The sequence below is a fragment of the Danaus plexippus genome, chromosome 23 (assembly GCF_018135715.1).
Source record: "Danaus plexippus chromosome 23, MEX_DaPlex, whole genome shotgun sequence".
Lineage (NCBI taxonomy): Eukaryota > Metazoa > Arthropoda > Insecta > Lepidoptera > Nymphalidae > Danaus > Danaus plexippus.
Window position 1 is genome coordinate 428,383 of NC_083551.1, and position 25,374 is coordinate 453,756.

General features: G+C 30.9%; 1 protein-coding gene across 2 annotated transcripts; it reads left to right on the top strand.

Moving 5' to 3' along the window:
• The first annotated feature begins 6,994 nt into the window (after nt 1-6,994).
• On the top strand, nt 6,995-12,243 carry LOC116774756 (uncharacterized). Of its 2 annotated transcripts, none has more exons than XM_061524156.1 (12): nt 6,995-7,192; nt 7,862-7,984; nt 8,085-8,184; nt 8,273-8,370; nt 8,443-8,582; nt 8,683-8,857; nt 9,394-9,576; nt 9,894-10,044; nt 10,302-10,473; nt 10,981-11,113; nt 11,547-11,677; nt 11,998-12,243. In XM_061524156.1, the coding sequence occupies exons 1-12, from the start codon at nt 7,109-7,111 to the stop codon at nt 12,188-12,190; spliced, it is 1,683 nt and encodes a 560-aa protein (XP_061380140.1). In that variant the 5' UTR covers nt 6,995-7,108; the 3' UTR covers nt 12,191-12,243. The 2 variants fall into 2 exon arrangements, with proteins under 2 accessions (XP_061380140.1, XP_061380141.1); XM_061524157.1 differs by having other exon boundaries at nt 7,108-7,197.
• Nucleotides 12,244-25,374: the final 13,131 nt, after the last annotated feature.

Consider the following 25,374-nt stretch of genomic DNA (forward strand, 5'->3'; position numbering starts at 1 on the left):
GACATACGTCATAATTTAAATGAAACTAAAATATTTTCGGATATACTGCGCGGATTTTATTATTTTAAAAACTACATAATCCCGAATCCCGTCATAATTTCAATTCGTTTCATTAAGTAACGTCGTAAATGCAATTCATTTTATTATGATATAAAAAGTGCAAGCTAATATAAATACTATAAATAAGCACATGAACTAACATATTTAGATTTTATTACGAAGTATACTTTTATATTGCTAATGTATGCACTGATTACTCTCCGTAGATTTTGTAAAACATGGTTTGCTATATATAGATATATCCTTAGAAAAAAAAACTCCATCGTGTTTCCTCCACACATTACACAAGACTATAATTCGTCCAACAAAAAATAGTTTTGATATATATTCTTCGTTAACCGTACTGACATGACTGACTGACTGACATTGCAAGACAAGAGCATTGCAAGACGACGAAACTTCAAAAAGACGTTGCTTTCTATGTATTTGTCTTTTTTAATGGCTTAAAATATTAAACACCTAACAATACATCTCAGCAGCGTCTCGTTTGTTCTCTTTATTTTTTTTTTATTGCAACACTAACATTAAACTAGATCTGAACTCTGAACTTTGTTCGGACTGCGCTCGGACCCATCCAGATTTATTTCTTTGAACAATTTCGCATAAATACCTCCTCGTTGGCTCACATCTCCATTTAAAATATTTTTATAGCTTTTAGTTTTTAAGCTGGAAGTTGGAAGTGCTGCGATAAGTAAGTATTAAAAAGTTCTTTAACTTTTGCCGCCCGCAATATCAAAGAGCCGTCTTCGAGTAAGTTTCTGGTTGGGGGTCAGTATAGTCCAGACAGCCTCGTATAATGCAATTTGAACGCCTCATACATGTTTATAATAAACTTTCATAATATTAATGCAGCCTGAATATTCTGTTCTACTTACGTTAAACGAATTCACTTATATTTTTCACTTGTTATATTATATTTGCATAATAATAGTATAAATTGAATTGTTTTATTTATATGAGTAAAATTTATTGTAATAATAGTATTAATAGCTTTCGTGTCAAAAACTTTATGAATAAAATTTAATACGCACTTCGACAATAACTTCTAAGAAAAGGAGTCTCCTACAAATCCATTGACTCGTATCAAAAACTCTATAACATAAATAAACGCAATGTCCAAAAAAAAAGCGAAGATAATATTTCTATTGAGAGAGTATTCTTATAAGTGACATTAAATTCTTATATTCAAGTACACTCCTGTGAGAGTTCTTTCTTGGAGTGTGTTCGCAAATGGATTGCAAGACATTGAAATTAAAAAATAGAAGAAATTCTTTGTAGAGAAATGTGATTATACTGTACAAGAGCTACCGGCGTCTGGCAACACACGTTGTGATGTTGAATCCTTTACACTTGAAATGAAGATTAATTATAAATGTTTTATAACATTTTAGTAATGTATATAAATGTACGTTTTTTAGATATAATTACTAGCCTACTTATACCCTTCACTAAATCCTCACGTAACATATTTTAGGCGCCAACTTGAAGCATCTTTTTTGAAAAATATTTCTGAAAAATCAAAAATGTGTTCACCAACTTTAATAATATATTAGTATAAAAAACGATTATAGCAAATTTACTACTGTTTCATATAAATGACTAATTTTAATTATATTTTTATTGTAAAAATGTATTTTGGAGTTTTTCCAATAATGTTTTACTTTCAATTTTTGTTGTACGATAAAAAAGGGCTAAACTGGATAAAAAAGAGAGAGAAGAGAGGGAGAGAGAGAAAGAGATATTACATGTAAATTGATTGAATGATTTTCCTGACAATTTCGATATCGGTCTAGTATTTATTGTTTGAACGATAGCCTATATTCACTCCATTCTGCTTATTTCCGGTCCAATTACTCTCTAAGGAAATGCTATTGAGAATGCACTCATACTTTCTTATAAGTTGAGAATATTTTAAGGAACCCATATCGAAACTAGAACGAATTCTATTCCATTCTATTGAAGCAAATACAGAAAGCGCTTAGATATTTAAATTTAAAGCAAAGGAACCTGTGTCTGCAATAAGTAATATGCAACACCTTTGAAATGTCATTTTGAGACGAATGTGCTCGCAGCAAACTTTTTATTGATTTTTTTTTGTTTAAATTAACTAAACTAATACTACTAACATTAATTTCAGACTGAGCAACATATCTTCTTACTGTTTGACTTTGTACACAAGGAAATAGAGACTGAGCAACATATCTCTAACCGTTTGACTTTGTACACGAGGCAATAATTTATTTAGAGAGTCAAAGGAACATTTACAATTTAGAGAATTGCCTTAGTTATACGAAACACAATATTTATTACCTACTTTGACCGATGTTGCCATACTTCAGGCGAAACAGGCGAAAGCGTATGTCTTATAACTAGCAGTAAGCATGGTTCTTGTACAAAATCAGACAGATGAGAACAAATGTCTATTTCGTTCATTCTTAACATTCATTTATTTCACGTTGGTCGAATGTTGATATTGATCTATAAAACACTAAGTTTCATAGATAAAACGGTACAAATGCCTTTTTGTGAGAAAACGATCTTCATTATAGTTATAGTTGTTCCAGTTACGACGTATTTCTTAAATTATTTTATCAATTACTGCAATTTCTTCTATCAATAAAAGACGATCAAACTACACCTTGCCTCAGGGTTACTCAGATAAAATTATTCTACAGATTTCAAAGTCTCTCGTTCAATCTTCATTCTTGGTTTATTTAAAACCCACAATTCCTGAAACTATATAAATCTGAAGACATTTAAATTTTTTTGAACATTTTTTGTCAAGATTAGTGTTGAGGTTTCAATAAATATCTTAGTTTCATCCGCTATGATTTATAGCACAAATTAAATACAAATTAAAATTTACATTATAATGTATAGATAAAAAAGCGACACTAGCAGGGTTCGAAGCTGCGATCTCTGGTAAGTGGCCTTCAAGTAAATTTACCAAATAAGCTATCGAGTCTGGAACATTTATAAAAAAAAAATTGGGAATAAAATTTAAAATTAATATCTATTCTATTATTACCAAAATAATTTAATTGATATAACGACTTTTACGAAGGGCTTATAAATTTCTGCTAAAGGCACTAACAGAAATGACATTCTTTGGCTATTCTTAATCCTTCTTGGTATGAATTGAAGTAATTACTTATTTGTTAATATATTAAAGTCTTACAGTCTGCCAGCGGTTGGTGGCCAAGATATGCAATTACAATTTAAAAAGTCTGACAATAGTTAGTTTGTACTTAAACACCAGTCCACTTTTAGGGAAAAGTTATCAAAACCAAAAGGCTTAGAAAATCTAATTTTGATTTAAATCTTCTGATTCAATTTTCATTATTTTTAACAAACATACGAACGAAAATAGTAGATACAACTTATCATCCTTCGTTATTTTATATTATTCGTGAACATCATAGCTTGATCTCGGTTTAATCCGAGTTCTCCAAATGGAAGAGCAGCGTTCACGGACAAGATGGCGGCGTTACTACGCTCGTTACAACGAGGCTCTTAAATTATTATAAATATTATACCAAATAAAGACAGGGGCATGATAACATTTCTTCACTAAGGCTACTGAGATTTTAAGATAAATTTAAAAATCTTACCTTTCTTTTATAACATCTTAAATCTACTTATTTATTTTGATGTTAGTATACAGTAGACTTCTACTGTATATATAAGATTATAATATATAATAATATTGTATGTTACGTTATAACCTCGAACTGTGAATTCAAATAAAGAATGTTTTTCTCTTAATACAAATATTGTGAGTTCGATTGATGAATTATCATTCAATTAAAAATATTTTTTTCTCCATTCAAATTCCATTCTAAATCACAGGCTTCATTTACTAATCTCAATCTCAATCAATAAAATTAAAACTTATTTGTATAAGATATAATCGGCTCCGAGTTGTACTATTACGTGTAATTCTAATACACTTATCAGATGAGACGTTGTCAATTACCATCGCTGAAGGCTGTCGGCTTCTAATCATATTATTCGGTATCAGTTTGATATTACCATACGTAATTAAAGAATTGAATTGATTTTATATGTAACTATAATCTACTACATAGTTACACGAATTATCCAATGTCATTACTATCTATCTATAAATAAATAGAATAGTTTTTTTTAATGGTTGTGAGTATGCATTTTAATATTCGTATATGTTCAGAAACACATTCGTTTTGTTTGACGTACAGTTATACCTGGCAAGTACCAATGTGATCTTTTCCGAGTCATACGTATTTGCTAAGAGTATTTAGTTACTACTAGGAAGGAAGGCGAGGAAACCTGGTCTCATAATTTCAAATTATAAGAATGAAATCGCCAACCCGTCTTGAGCAAGCGTGGTGATTAATGCTCTAACCTTCTCTACGTGAGAAGAGGCGTTTGCTCAACAGTGGGCTTCCAGAGGCCGATGATGACGATGATACTTTCAACTTGACATTTCGATTGTAGAAAATGTGTTGTGTGAAAAGTAGACGTAATCACCAAAACAAAATGTCATTTTACTTCAAAACCCTGTCCATGAACTTTGGTAAACAAATGGCGTAACCGCCGTTGGTCACTACTCACCGTGTTGTAGGAATAAACTCGTATTTTTTTTATTTTACCTTTTATGTAGTTTGAGTTAAGAAATATGCCAAAATATAATTTAGGCTAATAATTTATAAGAGAGTGCAAAAGAAGCAATGGTTCAATTACACTAAAATTCCGACCACATTATAATTACTTTGGAAGAAACAACTTGTTAATTTTATCTTGATTCATTACAATAGCGCCATCTGTCGGAGGTCTTTTAACTTACGAGTTGTCCTAACTAACGAAGTAATGACTATTTTTCATTAAACTAATTGGTATTACTTAAAAACTGAACAGTGACAGACGTTTTTATAATTGAATATATAATTAGCTGTTATTATTTTAACTAAAATATTTAAAAATCTTTTGTAGACTCATAATATTCAGTCTTACTCACTAACTGTTTCTAAGTCTGATTTGGCAACATTTTTTCGTTAGTATTATTTCGTTAGGAAGTAAAAACCAAAGAGCTTTCATTACTTAATTGTTCAATTATGTTAGCAGATATATTTATTTAAAAAGATATAATATTTGACTGTGAAATAAAATTTCTATCTTCATTATTATACGGATTGCTTAATTTAAACTGAATGAGGAGACATATCTTCGCGGAAATCTGGACACACCCCATTCAGGGAAACCATGCTGAGTTAGAACAAGTTACAATAACAAGGTTATCAATCAAATGAACACGTGCTCGTGACGCTTGTCCACGTTAATTAATAGTTTAAGTGACAAGTGGATGAAATAAGCTTAACTATTATAATCACACAACGTAACAACTATAGTATTGTTGTCTGATATTAAAAAGTAAATCACACTTCAAGTACTCGTATTGTAAAATACTATTCATCATCATCTGCGTATCGGAGCCCACTGCTGAGCAAAGGACTCTTCTCACATGGAGAAGGTTAGACCACTAATCACCACGCTTGCTCAAGACGGGTTGGCGATTTCTAACTTATAATTTGAAATTATGAGACCAGGTTTCCTCACCTTCCTTCCTAGTAGTAACTAAATACTCTTAACAAGTACGTATGATTCGGAAAAGATCACATTGGTACTTGCCAGGTTTCGAACCTGCGCCCTCACTGCCCTCAATGTCATATTTAAAAATCCTCTGTTTTATAATGATTGACGATTAAAAGACATCATTAACTTCAATTAAAGACCTGTGAAATTAGAAACTTCATTCAATTCATTTTAGTGTGTGACGAAAACGTAAATACAGTGATATTAGACAAATAATGCATTAGGTATATGTGTTGTCACAATTCAGTAACGAAGAAAATGTTTACTTAAATTATTAAAAGTAAACATATTATATACAAAATAATTAAATTCAAATTTCATCTATTAGTATATTTAAAAATATTGAGGAATTGCAAATATTTTAAATTCTTTGTTTATCTTATTACAACACACACGTTGTTTAAATTGAGATTAATTACTAACTTGAAGTCTCGTCCTCAATATTATTATATTAGACAATTGAAATTTTAATTCAATTGTTATGTACGATTCTGTGATGTTATAATCTAGGCGTTAGATAGGGGCGTCTTAAAGCTACACCTGGGTCGCAAGTCCCAGGCACTGTTGAAGCTCCTCTTCCTGCAACTCGATGGACCCGGCACCCGCACGGTGAACCCATTGAATGTTTCGTCTAGATAATCTTGAAGGTATATTACTGAAATATAGTACACGATTCATTCAATAAATTAATAAAATTATTGAGATCTAAAACCAGGCCACTACATTCGGTTTGATAAACCACAAATCCTTGCTCGTGAAGACTAGTATATACCGAGGTTAATCCGGGAGGCTATTGAAATTAAAAAACATCCCAATTTCAAAAGAGAAGATGGCTGGAATCTATCAAACACCTGGGACCCCGTTCTTAATAATATAAAATCCCATGTCCGTAACCACACCGCAGGACCTCAAGACACCGTAAGCGCATTCTGCCGGCATCCAGAGCGGTACGCCAGAATATAAAGAAATCGATGGCGGTAGATGATAAATAACAAGGACCAACTGACAGACACTCACACCTCGTCTGCCCGTGATCACCGTTGCTGAAAAGTAACCGAAACGTCAGGAGTATGTAGTTTTTTACAAAAATAAATCACGCGTAGTTTTTCCGAAAAATATTAGTTTCATTTAAATAAAAAAATATTGTCTATAGGGCTCTAAGATTTAATAATATTTGCAGCTGTTATACAATGATATATCATATTTAAAAAATATAAAATTTTGAACATGTTCAACAAATAGTCATCACAAGGAAGGAATCTCAAACAAAACTATTTATTTTTTAATGATCGAAATTAATTCATAACGACATACGAGTTCGAGATGGCTATGAATTTTACACATATTGATTTTATAAAAAATATACTGGTTTATCAATTTGTTAAATAATTATCTTGTATATTAATAAATACTTAAAATGGAGACGCCCGGTGTGGAAGCACAAAATGAATTCGACGTGTTAAAGAAGATGGAAGACGAACATTTAAGATTACAGCGACAAGTAAGGTTACTAAATACTTAGTACTATAATATTATTTTGTTAAAATAAACATTTTTTTTTGTTGATTTAGCAGAAATATTAATCTATAATTTAACTATAAACCTTTAAACTATTTTTTTTTTGCGAAAACCACTCTATTCAGAAACCTCAATAATATATATGGAATTTTAAATATATTACATCATAATCGAGTCAGGAATACATTATCACAGAATATTCAAAGGCACAGCGATTAAAGTTATTTACATTTTATTTTAATTAATTTAATCTCGTGACGCACATACCTTTCAATGGGTTTGAATGATTTAAGCAACGTTGAGGTCAATATAAAAAAAATAATATAAATATCATAATTGATTCATTGAATTAATGGTTAACGTGCTTACAATGAAAAAAAATTAAGGCCATTTAAGAATTTTCCAAAGGCCAGAAGTGAATAAAGATAGTTTATATTAATGTGATATTATGAAAAAAAATGTGTTTTTCGATTTGATTAGCCATGGACACACAAATTATACTCATGTTAGTTCTGCAGTTGGTGGAGTTAATCTAAATAATCCTTAGAAATTAATAGACAGAGAAGAAACCGCATTCCATGGGTTCACTGTGCGGGTGCCGGGTCCATGGTAATACATAAGATTTTATATTTCGTATTATTTTATATCGTAGGTAAGAATGACGCAGACCGATAGACTCCATCGCGCTATGGGCGTGCATCCGAAATTTAGACGACAAGATTTACTACTCAGGACACTGAAGAAAGAATATCTGAGCTTACACAAAAACTTAAAGGTTCTTTATGACAATATTTATAGAAAACATAAGTTCAAAGTTAAGAAACAGAACTGACATCGTTGAAGGTATTAGTTTTAATATTTCAATTATTCATTAGATTGCTAGGTCCGGAGCTCACAAGAACAATGACAAAAAGATGAAGAAATGCTTGAAAAAGTCTCTCATTCGTTACACCAGAACTGGTCAGGAAGCAGAAGGTATGAACATCTTCAATTGACAATCTTCTTTTAATGTCTAAACATTAATCAAACTGTTAGCAGTATATTAGACAATATTTAATCATAGAGGGATTGACGCTCATGTCGCAAATCGATGAGTTATTATACAGAGAAAACAAGAAGATCCTCGACTTACACAATACTGTGACTTCGTACACCGGAAAGGTAAACTTTATCATCAAACAATTTCATATTGTACTAAGCGCTATACCTTTTATGTTATATTGAACGTAACAGCTTGAAGAACGTCGATGTTTAAGCGAAAATAGGCTGTCATCGACTGAGAACAAACTGGAGGCTGCGATGTGTAGATTTAATATGGTTCAGTGTGAGAATATTAGAATACGAGAGGAGATTGAACACATGCTTCAAGACAGGTTAGATGTGTAGCTGAACAACTAGCAATATCAACAAACAGTGATAAGAATGAGTTAAGGTTTTCAATGTAAAATAATGTTTGGATTATTTGAATTTTAGGGCGATTTTTAATCAAGCTTGGGACAGGATGCAGAGCGTGCTGATGAGGGGCAAGAAGTTTTTATTTGAGGTGTTCGAGTCGACTGCACTGGCTTACGACCAGCGAGACGAGTGGTGTTCCAAGCTGCGGTCGATGAAGGAGAAGGGAAGGATGGATCAGATGGTCCAAATACAGGTACAGTAAACTATTATTACTTACAAACACATTTGATATAGAAGCTAGCTCCAGATTATATTATTTCATTTATTATAAAAAAAATTGTGTCAAAATCTCATTGAAACAGCGACACTTAATGCTTCTCTTTCGTTATAATTTTTTCTTTAATTTCATTATCTTTTTATTCGCTTTGTTGATTAATTTAATAAATAAAATATATTAGCAATTACTATTATGTATGTAAAATATATCAGTTATAGTGTGTCAATTGATAATGTAGGTTTGTATTAAACACATAATGCTTATTTTTTTTCTGTATTTTGAAGTACAATAGACATAAATGGTTTATTTAACACTTACCTACTTTAAATAGTTTTTTCTTGTTTCTAGCAGATTCTCAATTTGGCTGTATATTCTTTATATTTTTAGTTCTACAATAGTCTTCACTTCATTGTACGCTGTTGTATTGGCTAAATTTTCTTAATTATTTTGTAGTAAATTTTTCTTTTGTATCTTTAATTTAAATAAGAGGTGGTTTTGCGTTTTGTCGACAGGAAATGAAAGACTTACAGAAGGCTTTTGATCACGAAATGAAACTGTATCAATTTCTTGCTAGGAAAGGTGTGATAAGAATCAATAAAATAGAAGAAGAACGACAACTAGCCAAGAAAGAGAAAGAAGAAGAAGATTACAAAAAGGAATATGAGCGTTATGCTAATACTATTAATGAGATAAATGTAAGTGTCCCTGAAAATGATTCATTGAAATTTAAATATCTCGTAACAACTTCAGACAGCTTTTATTCAATTAATTTAAACTTAAATAATTTAATATTATTATTATATTTATATTTTTTATACTTAAAGACATTATTTATATTCTTTAGATATAACATTAAAATTATAGAAATGTGTTAATGAATTGTTGACAATATTTACGAAAGCTAGCGCGTTTTCATCATATACATACAGACATTTCGCATCTCATTTCGTCAAAAATAAAGCGAATAGATAAATTCCAATATTATTGTACAATAGCCATTTTATATATTTAGGATCACACACAGGAGTATAATATAAACAAGATAATTGAGACATTTGTGAGAAGGGAACATGATAATTGGTCTCTGTACGAACTGCTCACACAGTATTGTGCGGAAAACGAATTGCTTCGACGAAGTTTGGATGGAATTCACATTGACATAGGTAGAAATGTTATTGCGTTTAGTATCTTTATTTGGAGCTCAACCCACCTCTACTCTTGTAGTGAATCCATTTTTTCCATAAGACATACAAAGTTTTGTTATTTACTATCGACCAGAATTTGGCTATATAACAAATGTAACGAATATTTTATCATGTCAGTCCCTGAACATCAAATCCACGTTTTAAATCCTAGACTCTTAATCATATCATAAAAAATATAATAAGGTAAAGAACCGGATGTTTGTTTTTATTATCAGTGGATAGAAGAGACTGGAATGATAAGATGGAGGAAGAAAGACAAGTAAAAATTAAAGAGTTAAGAGAGAAATTGTCAGAACAGAAGAAGAGGACAGAAGAGAAGAGAATTAGACTAGCAGAAACAAATAAGATAATAGAAGACACAATGAACAAAGTCAATGATATTTTCACGTAAGATTTGTTTGTTCAGAACGTGACTTTAAGATGGTTTGGTTTCAGAACGTGATTAGAATTTTCTAGACAAATAAACACTTGTTTGACAACATAATTAATGACCGTCCTGGGGTTTAATTATTTTGTACACTGACTCTTGTGGCCAGATTTTTTCATCCATAAATCCCCATTCATTATATGCTAATATTATTACTATATATTTCTTCAAGAAATTCACGAAGCCTTCCGAGTGAATCCGTTAATTATATACTATAATAAATAAAGATGATCTTTTGTACTAACTGAGTACGCACGTACTCAAAATAGGAACGTAGATGTTTCGTTGAATATTGGAAACAGTAAAAATGATTGCAATAATATATTTAATTCAAATAACCATAAAGAATCACATTACAAAAGTTGTCGAATAGTTTGCAATATATTTTTTTCCACAAATTTGTTACACTAGTTAAGTTCTTCACTGCTGGCTTACGATATCTTTCTTTAGATAATTAATATTTTTAGCATGTTAAACTGTTCATTGGAACCGTTTGAAAATCTTCTCGGAGACAAGCAACCAACCATTAGAAGACTGAATTTAACTTTTTGTTTAATTACCGAGGAAATCAAAGAACTGGTTCAAATTACATACTATTATGTGAGTTTATGATTGTAAAGGTATTTTTTTGTCAATTACTTTTTTTTTAGTTTTGAAATAATGCATATTATGAGAAAATATACTACTAAGTGTATTGCTTTCCTTTTTAAACACATGTGAGTAAAAATATTTTCATATCTTAAATAGTTTTCATGTCTTAAGTATGTACCTTATTAATATTGAGATTTCAACACACTTTTTCTTAAATCCTGTCCAGAGTTTAAAAAAAATTCGGTTTCTTTAACTGTAAATTAAATCAAATTGCTAATAAATAAAAATTTATTCGCTTGGTAACTGTTATAATAAAAGTAGTATATGTGATACAGATAGTACCTCCCTCCTCGTGACGCTGTCAAAGCCATTAGGGCTAACAACTAGTCGAGTCGAAACTAAAATATGGTACCAAATTAAGGCTTCTTTTTAATATATCCAGGAACGTTATATGCAAAGAAAGCCTGAGGCACATCGTTCTCGTTTAAGGCGATATACAGTGCATCCGGAACATGTACGAACTTGGAGTGCGCCTTCTATCAACCTTCTAGTGCCAGCGGAGCCCTGTCCCGTGTAAGGCTCTTTCTAACATAATTTGTATTTGTTTGATAACTAACCTTTATTTATGACTTTTTTAATTGACATTCTAATCCTCACTTAATTCATGTTAAATTTTTGGTATTTAACTAGGGTATTTAATTAATTTAAATTTTACTAAATATTTCATTAGTTCTCACAATCTGTGATCATGAGAAATCCATATAAAAACATTTTCAAGTATAATATGACAGTAAGATGTGCCAACTATAATTTAAACATAATTTTATTCTATGTTTACTCTCTGAAATCTTAGTCATTTTTACGACCAATTGAAATTTTTACACGTCTTTTAGATGCGTAGAAGCTCGTTGGTTCTCTCGTGTGTGTGATGAGCTTGAGAGGCCTTTCACTCACGATCAATGCCTATCAGCGTTGGATGAACTAGCTCGTGATCCTGCCTTCGTCCGCAGCGATCGTATCCACGCACTAACAGACTGTCGTGTACCAGCCAGCAGAGCAGTCCTCGCTAGGAGATACCTACAATAGCATTATGTATCGATAAATCAATATATATCATATTATTTTTGTTTTTCTTATAACTATATTTTATTTCATAAAAACAATTAATTGCTACAATACAAATGATTATATATATATATATATAAATATATATATATATATATATTTTCCGTTTTAAGGACTTGTAATAATCGTTTGTCAATTTTAATACGTTACGTATATTATTTTGAAAAACCGGGTTTTGTGAGCGACTTCGTCCGCTTTAACATCGGAGTGAAAAATGTATATCTGCCCTAGTGAACTCTATTCTGCCTAGAAGGTCCTAGATAAGCAGGTTTTAGATTTTATCAAGTATTTTTTTTTCTTCCCATGAATTTTCAGCCAAATCGTTACAGCCGTTCCACAGCTATTAATGCTTTAACTATCATGATTTTTTTTTACATATAGACTGTGTAGGCAAAAAATTATTTATATTAGGCAGGTTCAATCCTCAGTCTCCCTTTTTTGTAAAGACGTCTAGAACTAAATGTTCCATTAACCTCTCCTTCTCAGCACCAGGATATTTATTATGCTGATGACATCTTTGTAGCTGTGCGGGGAAGGAGCTTTGCGGAGGCAGCCAAGCTGGCGACATTTGACGACATAACAATGGCGTTTACACAATATAGCGCCACAGTTAACTCTACTAATACTAGATACTATTACTACTCTTAGTAGGATTAAGCTATTCAGTGTCATAAGTTGCCTGATAGCGGGACTGTTTGGGTTACCATGGCCTTCCTCTGCAAGCAAACTCAAGCTCTTCCGGTGACGGTGATAGGCCAAGACAAGGTCAACTGCCACTTGTTTACCTTGTCTGTAGAGCCAGAGGGAGAGAGGAATCGTTGCCATCCTCTCGTACCACACATGCATATGTAGTAAAGGTGGTCAAGTTTCTTGGTACAGCCTCACTAAGAGTTTTCAATTGCGTCATGGATGCATGTGCAAGCTGCCTGCCCTAGCACTCCTGTAAGTATATGAGGTAAACCGTTTGAGTTGAGCGGCCGGCCCTCGGCCTTACTTCTATCACGGGAAGTTACACATAGCCCTTCGATTTACATGTTAATCAAAGGAAAGTGATAAATTGTTTACCAAAACCAAAGAAAAAAAACATAAATAAAAGTTCGTTAAGAAAACTTGTAAATGTCATAATATTATTCAATATATCCAATGCATTGTATTAATGAAACGTTAAAAATAGTTCCTATTTATTTAAAAACATTCTTTAAATTCAGAATATTGCATCGCTTTCATATTTAAATATGTCTTGCACGTTGAATCGGAATTCTGAATACGTTTTGCAGGACTAGAGAGAACAGAATGTGTACAATTCAATGTTCATAATACACATATTTGTCTCAACCGACCATCTTCAATGTACACAAACAAAATTGAAGTGGCTGTGTGCAATTTTTAAATTACTATGTTCTTTCAATTCACACGTATTGGAGAAAATACACGACTTTCAATGTTTATATTTATTTAATAAAAAAAATTGATTATAGGATTTGTGCTTTATATCTTAATTAATAATCAACATAGTACGTTATCTTATGAAATATTTAACGGCTTTCAGTCTACCATTTCATTAAAATTGTACCAGCTCAAAAGGCCAATTATTTTTTAACTAACAAAGAAAAGTATGAAATTATCACAAATTATAAGGACGCAAAAATTTCTATTACGATGATTCATTTAAAATATGTATAAAATTTTTATTTTCTATATACAAACAACGACCTTTGCTATCGCCGCTGCGACCTTGAACTTAACGAAGACACACAGCCTTCCGTCTAAGGCAATAAAAGTCCAAGAAACCTTGACATACATCAAGGATCTAACGCAGCGGAATAGGTAACAAAACAGGTTGAATTGATGTCTTTACAGTGACAAGTGATTTAGAAGTGGTAATTAAAAAACAAACACAAATTAAAAAAATAAATAAATAAATAATAAAAATTTAAAATTGTAAGCACATTCAGTAAAGCTGACGTAATCGAAAAGAGAATTTGTTTGTTTAGGATTACAATAATTATTGTAACGACAATAATAATTGAAAACGACGAAAAGTCAGATCGTAATCTTAAATTAATAATAGATGGATCTTCGTCTGTAAAATCATATGATCGAAGATAACACAAATATCATAGATCTTTACAAAATCCTTAAAAGGCTTGCCAATATCACCGTTTTATAACAATCTTCGTAAAGTTAATATGAAGTGAAATATAACGCAGAGCTTGCGAATGAATTTATCAATTTTAAATATATAACAATAAGTCTTTTATTATATATATATTTCTTACTTTAAATATAATATACATAACAATAATAAGTTATATTAGATTGAGAGTTATCTGAACTAGATTAATGAATAACATTGTAAACAGGATATTGTTTATTAAATAATTACTTGATGCACATCAATTAAACTAAACTATAGAATTAGATTTGACTGAGACTATAACAGATTAATGTACTTGTAGATAATAGATTAACGTAATAATGTTTATATTATTACACATGTTGAGTTTATGTTTCAATTAATATATAGAAAATATGGATAAAAATTTAATTGACATAAGCTTGACTCGAACCCGCAATCTACAGATTGTGTTGCTTGTATATATGTTGCTATTGCAATTCAGTTCAGTTGCTAGCGTGCTCGGACTCGGATCTGTGAATTAAGTATTTCTTCTCTATATTTATATGTATTTTTAATATAATAGGCAATGTACTAAAATAAATAAACAAAAATGTAACAATAGATGGAACTAATCTAACATTATTCGCTACCAAAAAGTCCGCAAGTCTCATTTTGCTAAAGTTTTTCTAGTAATTTTAAAGTTTTAATTAAACTTAGAGCTCTTTATAATTAGGAAGCTCAGAGTTACATTGAAATCTTTAGAGAATTAATCTATTATGAAACATTTTCTGTTAATATTAAGTGTACATTAGGATGCATACTGATTGAGTTCTGTGTAATCAATATTTACTTAATATACAGCAGAATGAAACACTTTTTAATATAACATGAAACAAAACACAACATATTTATATACAAAGTAATAATTTTTAGATTGATAGAATATGTTTTAGGCCGGTAGTAATGGGAAAATATTTTGACTGAATGTAAATCCTGTCACATACGAACTCAGTCAAGCTTCCATTACGGTGTGGCGACTAAGCAAGTGAGGTTCGGAAGACTAAACGCAGCATAAGATCATAGAAGATAACTATTTTGCATCGAGCGTGCCGTGTGCAAAACAAACCGAAGGACTACGCCTGTTCATTAGCAATAGTTAAGTTACTACCTTTATCGGACTGGCTGCGGACACGTATTTTGTCTGCGCTGATGACTGGGCAGAGACTCCCGCGCAGAACTGTCATATCCGACACTTAATTATAGTTACATAATTTTTTGTATAAACGACAATGTATTTATTATTCTAAATATTTTTGTTATCACATGTACTCGCTGCTTAGAACAACTATGTCATTTTCGTTATTTGTTTTCATTTCTTACGACTTTATTATTTGAGTGCATATTCTCTCATATACTCAGTAAGTAGTATACGGAGTCATGCTACTACAACAGCTTCACTAGTTCTGTTTCTCCTACAGACCTCACTGTTATATAATTCGGCGATTCACGCAGAGATATCTTTCTAAATTTAACATAGATTAATTTTTAAATGTATAAATCTTCAGTCATCTGAAAATAATTTCATTAAATAAATCTATAACGTAATCCTATAAAACATATATTTTTCTTCTCGAAACTGTGTTTATATTTGTTATAAAATGTAAGATTACGAATACAAATAAATAATCAGCCGTAACAAATAATGTTCTCTATCGAACAAAAATTCAATGCATCATAAATGTTAATCACGTATCTTAGAAACAGGAGATATATGAAAATATATATATGTGTACAGCATCACTTTCTTATAAGATACAAGTGCATTCTAGATATTACGAGCTTTGTTCAGTTATCTGTAAGTGTATTGAAGAAAACTAGGTTTGCCATAAACAAGTAATCATATTTTTCTTGCATTCTAAATTACATTCGCGTAGAGCAGAGGGTTCATTTCACGAAATTGCTGTGTTGAGATGCTACAGTTGCAATGCTTATAAGTTATAAGGAAGTAAAAATAAAAATCATTTGTACATTCCTACACCTCACGGAGGAAGCTAAGATTTTACACAATTTTTCTGCACCAAGTGTCAGTAAAAAGCTCTAAATGTGGTGTGTTTATTAAAATAAAATGCAAATGTTAAAATTATATTACGTATGCTTAGTGCAAGTTCAATAACCTGCGTGAATACAATCATTTGCGAAGATTTGTAAATGAAAAAGTTTTCAAACTCCGTATGTATTGTGACAACACATACTTAGAACAAGGATTCAGACGTTGTTAATAAATTTATCCTTGTGAATTTCAATAGAGTATTTTTTATTAATTCAATTTGTGTAAGAGGTTTCATTATTTTATTATCTTAAATAACTTAATATATTTATATTACGTCTGTGTATGGTGAAACAAATTTGCGAGTTCAAATATTTTTCGCGGGCAGCTCTAGGTCTGTTATCAAATGTCATTGATGTAGTTTCTTTTTCGTTGTAAATTTATAACTATTGAAATTACAAAGCACTCCTAGCACTCGTGTATGCCCTCTGTGTTTGTATTCCGTTTTAAATAGACCCCCAAAAGCGTTAATATATGAGACGGACCTTGTCTCTCTTTGATTTTCAACAAAAAACATGTAACTATTTGTAAATACGGAAGAATTTTGTAAGAAGTTTAATTGTTATTTAAAATAATACAAGTTGCGCAATGCTCCAAGGAACAATAACAATCAAATATAAATAACAAGTCTACATTAAATATAAACTAGTATGAGTAAAAATTATTCATTATATTCGCTCTCCTGATGTTTTTTGTTAATATACATTTTTTACTTTAACTTTATTTAACGTACGTGTTACAAAATATTGTTCACGTCACTTATTTTAATAAACCTACTCCATATCTGAGTCACTTATTCTACTTTATATAATGATATCCAGGATTTTTGAGAGTACACATTTAGAAAAAACAGATACAAGTACGCATTTACTTTATTATATTTTAGGAATATTAGAGGGTAAAAGAGGGTAGGTTTGAAACACGCGTTGTTGTGATAGATTAATGTATAACGAACGAAAAGAGAGTTCTAATGTCTTTTGACAACTGCTTATATGCGATTCGGCTCTCTCCGACCCTTTCATATTCCTCTACAATATTATTTTATATTTTACCCGATGTTTTGATTGCCTCACACTAACCGTGATCACAGGCAGACAGGATGATAGTGTCTGTCTGTTAGTCTTGTTAGTAGTGATGATCTTTGGCAGTAAATCTACTGCTAACGATTTTAAATTATCTAGCGCACTGCTCTCGATGCACGCTCAGTGCGTTACCAGTGCCTCGAGGTTTAGCAGTGTGGCCACGATCTTGAGATTTTATATTTTTGATGAACTGATCCCAAGTGTTGATATTATCATATTATAAGCTATCACTCACTCGTTAGTCATCTAATGGTGTTCTATTTCAGGTTAGTCTGGTTGTCTCGATATGTAATTCAAAAATGATGAATTAGTTATGAATAATAATCAATAATAAAAGGGTATAAAACTATTGGACTAACTGAATTACCGTCAGTCCTTCGACACGACATGTTGTGTCACGCTGTCATTATTATTGGATGTGAAAGGGATCAAACAATAAATTAATAGTCCTGTCACGCTACAACCTGATAAAATACGATGTTAAAGGTCAACGATGTTCAGGATAGAGGTTTTAATAGACGGGTTTTAAATATAGGAAATACAATTTATTGTTATTAATAAATTTAAACCTTTTAAAATATTTAATACTTAATTACGTTTGGTGGCAGTTAAGGATGAGGTTTTACTTATACAACTAGATCCAATTAACAATTAAGACTTATATTATCTCGTTGCTTGAGAGGTGTCGTTAAGTCAACGGTTGACTCCAGACTGAGTAAATGTTGAAACCCACTGTCCATTCCCACCGCTGGTGCAAGGCGTGCGGTGTCGTCATCAGTTTCCCATTCCCATCGATGGCTCAGAGTCAGCGTTTGGTACTTAACAGCATTGTTGTACTATAAACCTTTTCCCCGGTTACGCTGGAGTAACAACTTTACATCTATATTCTACATTCATACACGCTCACGTATACCCTTTTAAATCTACATTGAAATTGTTTGCGATTTCGAAATAAGACTGTTGCTCGTTTATTTTTTTTGGTATTGTGTTTTTCGGTTTATCCGGGGGGAAATTATTGAATATGTGTCGTTTTGAATGGATGTTCACTATTAATTATTGACACGTGTAAACAAAGAATACCACGTAAACAATAAAGAGACAAGCAAAATTTTATTATTGTCATTTATTTGGTATAATGTTATAGTTCTGATTCAATTGTAAGACAAACATATTAACATGTCCACGACTGAGTCTCTAATATTATTAGATGACCGTATACTGTAAATTAATCGAAATCGCAACTGTTAAATACATTATAACATACAATCAAGATATCACCCGTGTTCAATTAAGATAAGACGTCATAATACCCACATGATACATGTAACTGTAATTATACTTAGTATATATATATATTGTAGGAATATGAGAGGGTAGGAGAGAATCAATGTAGGAATATGAGAGGGTAGGAGAGACTCAAACGACATATAAGCAGTTGTCAGAGGACATCAGGGCTCTTTTTCGTTCGTAACGCGCGTTGGTGTGATAGTTTAGTCGTTAGTAGATTTTAGAAGTGTGTTTAAATCTTTCGATTGTGTTATATTCGGATTTCATTTAACGATTAGTTTAAATCAAGATAGTTGAAAGTTATTCATTTAGAATTGTTTTTATTTTTGTGTAAATTTAATAAATTTGCGGTGGAATTGTATCGAATGTTATTTTTTAAAAAGTCAATTCTTACCTTGTTTCTAAGAATATATATTCTTATATATATATATATATAATATTCTACTGTACGTGTGCATGTCACTACATTCCTCCTCAACGTCTGTACCTATTTGAATGAATTGTTTTGTATGCATTTGGGTGGCGCCCCAGATGGTTTAGATTGACAAATAAGCCCGCTACATCCGGTATCTAGGTTATATAAAATGAAAAGATTGCAACGTGGGTTACTATAGCTATTGTTTTGTCACACTTTATACATTTCCCACTAAGTATAACTGCGGTTTTCATTCGAATGGAGTCACGGACAAAAAAAATACATGCAACTTAAGCAACTTTAAATTTCTATATATCAAGTCAATAATAAATAAAAATCAGTTAGGCGTGTTACGTACGCGTAACAGATAAAAAAATAAATGAACATCGCGCGGGGCAGCATCGTTGTATTGATAAATATATAACTGGTGACGCCGCTGACTCCGCTGAACGAACACCAAGCCGTGTGAACCAGAAGATTCCTGATACCACACAAGCTATGGAATGGCATTGCTATCCTAACATCGGGCCAATCATGTAGTCTTAGGTATAGGTTATAAGTTTTAATATGTATTCTTATTATAATATACATATAAGTAGATTTCGTAATTTTCCTGGAACCTCCGGTTGCCACACTATAGAATTGCTCGTAGCATACACAATTTATTGACAAAGGGACTTATTTGAGAGAATTTTTAATTTTCTAGCAGTAATGTACTAACAGAAAAAAGGATCTCGTTAGGAAATTTATTTTATGCATTTTTTGTGGTCTATACTATTCATGTGGCTGAAATACGTTCAGCGGTGTTTAGACATTGAAAGTATAAATTAAAATATCTTCATTATTAATTATGCCCTCGTCACATACTTGGTGTCTGAGAGTTCTTGTACAAGAAAATAGATACTTGCTATCAAGAAAACACGATCAAAGAGTTAAACAACTTTGAGATGAAGATTTTGTTATGGAAAAGCTTTAAACAATATTCATGTTCTCGATCCAGAATTCACTGAAGAGTTTCTTACAGAATAGTTATGCTGCTATAGCATTCTTAATACCCTTTAAATTAGAGACGGACATATATTAAGGAAATTATATTAAAGTAGTAAATGCACCTTTCTTTGTGACATATTGAATATATCAAAGCACAAAATTGGGTTCCGTCGCAATATATTTCTTGTAACAAAACTTTAAATATCAAACAAATTTTAACTTGTTTTCGTTCATCACTGTCTTTTGATTTAATTGAATTGTTTATGTTACTGAAATATAATATAACAACTTAATGAAACTAATATTTTTCGGATATGCTACGCGTGATTTATTTTAGGTTAAAACTACATACTCCCGACGTTTCGGTTACTCTGCAGCAGCCGTGGTCACGGACAAACGAGACGTGAATGAATGTGATCATAAGTAATAATCCGGAAAATATTAGTTTCATTTAAATGAATATTCGCGAAAGTCACAGATTTAATTAGTATAACAACTATTTTTCTTATTCCAACGAGGCGATAAGTCCTAATTGTTACATTTTAAATCACCTTTATAAAAATGAGATTTTTATTTATATATTTTAATTTTTGATAATTTAATTTTTATTATATATTGTAGCGATTAACATTGTCCATTGCATTAATGAAAACAGATTTCTAGTGTAACGTATGTATTTTTCAAAGAAATTCTTGGACGTTTGTTCCATGGAAACAGATTTTTATAGTAGAATTTAAAAAATTCCGATGAAATTAAGAATGTAGAAGGTTTCGAGGGTGAAAAATGGCTTTAAGTAATGTTTTCAGTTCCTTTTCGGATTTCTTTCAAGTCTTCTGATTGAAACCTTCTAGCTAAATAGAATCAATTTTATAATTTCAGTGATCTATTAACAAAGATATTAATATATATTTAGACAAATAAATATGTCTACCATAATATAGAGCTGTATAAAATATATGAAAAATGATTTTCTTTTTGATAATATTATAGTATTTTTAATGACTGTTCAATTAGAAACTGAATATAATTTAAAACTTATAATTTATTTAACAAACATATTGTTTATTATATTTAAATCTATTTTTGTATTTTTAAATATCTTTATTTATATGAGAAAAATATTTTTTAACATATACGCATAAATAGTGCTGTTCTCAATGAAATTTTAGGAAGTACATAAAATTTAAAGTAGGTACGTATTTTATGTGACCTTGTTTATATAAAATAAAATGGGGAATGCGTAGTCGTCGTCAGTTGTTAAAAAAATACAATCAGTATTTTGGAAAATAATTCTAATAAATCTTTTTTTTATAGAAGGCTTAATTTGATGATAATGTCATCAGACTAATCGAGGCAGCCGCAGAGACGTGATCCGGTCCGCGAGTTTGAATCCTGTTCTTGTTATCCTTATATATATAATAACAGTCAAATTAACTCTTTTAATGAAATGTAGGATAAAGTAATTAAACGAAGATATCACTTTTATAATAAAACAAAAGTAAGTTTGCTTATAATCCAGTTTAATATAAAAATTTATTTTAAGTGTTTTTTTAATTTAATGCTTTTTATAAACATATATTTAATATCTAAAATATTCTATACATTCGTATAAAGAGAAGAGTTATGAGGTAAATATTTATATTTTTATTATTTGTGATCAAAAAATTACAAAAAAAAACATAAATTTAAACCTCTCTATATTCAAAATTAATAACTGAGTAATTTTTGCCATGAGAAATACAAGTAGTTAAGATTTTACAAAACATCATGTGAATTTATAGTATGGCGAAGCGTTTAAGCGTTGTCGTAAAAAAGGACCGGCGTAATATAATATTTTTTTTCAGTCTGTTAACACATGAATGACTTTGTGTCAGACTCGATTTTTCTCTCGGACCTATTAAATTCAACATGAATATTCAACATTTTAAAACGTGTGTTCCCTTGTGTTATAAAATTTAGACGTAGATTAGATTTTCCATTAAACTAAAAAAATATATTGCTTATACTTTGCGTATTAAATTATTAAAAAATATATATAGATATAAATTATCGAGACAAGAAAATATGATGAAGAATGAATGATTAAAGGTGGTAGAGCCTAGCTCTGGCTCCGTTACTCCAACTGGAACACGTGCTGGCTGCACTGGGGAAGTACCACCCTATCACAGAAGATCGGCGTGAAGTGGTCTTTGATGGCTACTTTTCGTCCGATAAGTGAGCGAGCCGGTTGCCCTTTCCCCGGTCCCACCCTTTCCTGCCATCTCCTTATTCCCACCCCTCCCTTTTCCTCAACAACCAAGGCTGAAAACGCATCCGCAACATCTGTTATGTTGCAGATGTCCATGGGCGACGGTGACTACTGCCCATCAAGTAGGCCACCTGCTCGTTTGCTTCCTTTGACTTAAAAACAATGAACATTGATCTTATTATTATTTTCGAAATTGTAACAAAATATTCAATTTATATGTCACAGAAAGTTTATGTATTAATTCTTTATGTTTTTTCCGAATCTAATTTCACTTTTGCTAATAGTTTTTTAGAGTTATGTAATATAAATTTTTCATAATAATAAAATTTTTCAATAAACCCGAAACGAGTGCAAATAATTGCGTGTAGCTCATACAGACGCTGCAGTTTATGCTTCATAGCTGAGGCCTACAAATTGGAGTGATTTGATTTAGTGTCCACCGATAAATGGAATGATAAGTCTGAAAGTGTCATTCATGGAAGCTTCTCTTTAATATCCTGGAGCCTATCAATGACTGGAACTAGATTATTGAGTTTAACTTCTGCTCATTCAAACTTAATTTTTGTATTGAAAATTTTGAAGCGATTTCAATTATTAAGTTTCAGCTTGTAACGGACTGTTTTCCGCTTGGAGCTGTAATTTGGGATCTTTTCAATCACTATTCGTGGGGATACTATATAGTTTTGTATTCATACAATGATTAGGTTCGTCTAACTCATTATAAATATATAATAATTTTATGCTAACACATATAGTATACTATAGTAAATGCTGGTTATATACTATTTTATAAAGAGTTAATCTAGCAGTTTTCATTACTTTTAAAAACTATTAAGAAATATGACAAACATATTAATACTGGTAGATTTGTTCATTTTAACGGTGTATTTTATATTTATATTCCTATTTTTAAAGTGCTTTTATTTTCATCTAATGATATGAAAAAAGTAATAGTTCAAAAATAGTATGAAAGATATGGTACAAAGCGCCCCATGCTTTTCTCATAACAATACCATTATTTTCCGCCCACTGTTATTGTTAATGTTAAAATTATTTTTTACTTTTCAGTTGGGTTAGTTAGAAAAGCATGTTTTTGGTTTTGTTTAAACTATATTTTATTTCTAATGATATTATAAATAAAATAATCATAAATAAAGTATGTAAAGGCCAAGAAAATAAAGATATAGGTCTTTCACAATTTTTAAATAAGATGTTTAAAATCTCAGTTAATGTGTAATCAAAAATACAGTGAGTTATCGGATCAGCGGCTCGCGACATAATGTATGAAGTGTGTTGGAGACTCGCCAGAAGACGCATTAGGCGGCGTTTTAAGTTCCGACTTCGACCTCTCACCTGTCCGAAAAACAGTTAACTTATTGAAATATTAATAATGTTTCCAAGAGTACACTATGTTACTCTCTGTTACATCACCTATCTGCTAGTGAAAGTTTTATCGAAAATGGTATAGCCGTTTCACAGATTACACCGAACAGATAGACAGATAAAATATGATTAATGTAGAAAAGATTTATGCCTGCCACTAGGTCTTGATATAAATTTTTCTGTATATTAAACTTCGTTAGCATTAAAGTGTTTTATTAGTAATTATTATTATAAATTACAATTAACTTTATAACGTGACGTCACTGAACACGTTTCTTCGTTGGTTAGTATAGTACAGGGTCTGATCGAATAAACAAAATTCATAAAAATCGCTTAAAAATATAGTTTCATCATAGACTTGTATGTTGAAACTTTTGTGCTGATAGTTTATAGGAAAATTAAGGAAAGCTGTTGGAAAATATGCCATACTTGATGTGAGTAAAGCATTATTATCACACTGATTTGTTTTTTGATAAATAATTCGTGAAATTAAAAATATATGTTTCCGAAAGATGATCGAATAAGCTAAACTTTTGTGTGCCTCTTTTTGGTAATTCTGATTATCACAGATAAAAAATATTATTGTGACATCACTTTTTCTAGTCTTTTGTATATTTGTTAATGTTTTTTAAACTTGTTTGTTATATAATTTTAATAATCCAATCTCCTTTTATTCATAAGGCCGGTGAATTACAATTATAAAAGTGCTAAAATAAAAAGAAAATTAGATTCTCTAAGTTGCGACTTATTTAACTAAAAGTGTAGCGATAAATTCTCTTACATGCTTCAACACTTACAATATTTTTTATCTATTAGATATAGATAATATAAATCTTTTTATTTGCATGTCTTTTATAAATAAAAGTATCAAGTGCAGTTCTAAATCGTCACTTCGATTGGCGCTAAATTTTCCCGCCGAGGGGTGGTTACACGCAGGCGCCACTTCCCGCCATTTTCTCGGAACTGGGATGCCATGTTGGATAATTCCCGAGAATTTTGGGTGAACATATAGTAATTTGATTAGAGTTATTAACCATCAATTTTACTTGGTGTTAATGCAGTTTATTTTTAAAATTTGTTAAGCCCAATTTGATTTTACTTTGATGTTTTTTTTTTATTTAAGGGCAATATAATCGTCGTTACTTTATGTATTCAATATAATGGAATTATAATTCATCTTCATTTATAATAAGATTATTAAACAATCCGTTCAAAATATTCTTAGCAATAAGATAATTATGTAAGGAAATTTATATTACTTTAATCAATGCAAATGTCAGAATGTATATATTTTAAAGATAATTAAGAGGGGGAAAAGTATTATGTATAATAAAAAGGCGAAATTCGACTGTAAAATATATTGGATGTCCCATTTCGTAACTGGCATCCCAGTTATCTCGAGCGGTCAGTCGTGTATGAGGCGTCGTACCGAGCACACGACGCTCTCCTAACATTCACGGAGTCGTGTGACAAAAAAAATTAAATATATGTATAATAATAATAAAAAATGTGTC

What these genes read in the sequence shown, in the direction of transcription:
- LOC116774756 (XM_061524156.1), top strand. Translation starts at nt 7,109, where the DNA reads ATGGAGACGCCCGGTGTGGAAGCACAAAATGAATTCGACGTGTTAAAG. An exon ending in ATTTAAGATTACAGCGACAA is followed by an intron (nt 7,193 to 7,861) that starts GTAAGGTTACTA and finishes TTTATATCGTAG; the next exon opens with GTAAGAATGACGCAGACCGA. An exon ending in AAAGTCAATGATATTTTCAC is followed by an intron (nt 10,474 to 10,980) that starts GTAAGATTTGTT and finishes TAATATTTTTAG; the next exon opens with CATGTTAAACTGTTCATTGG.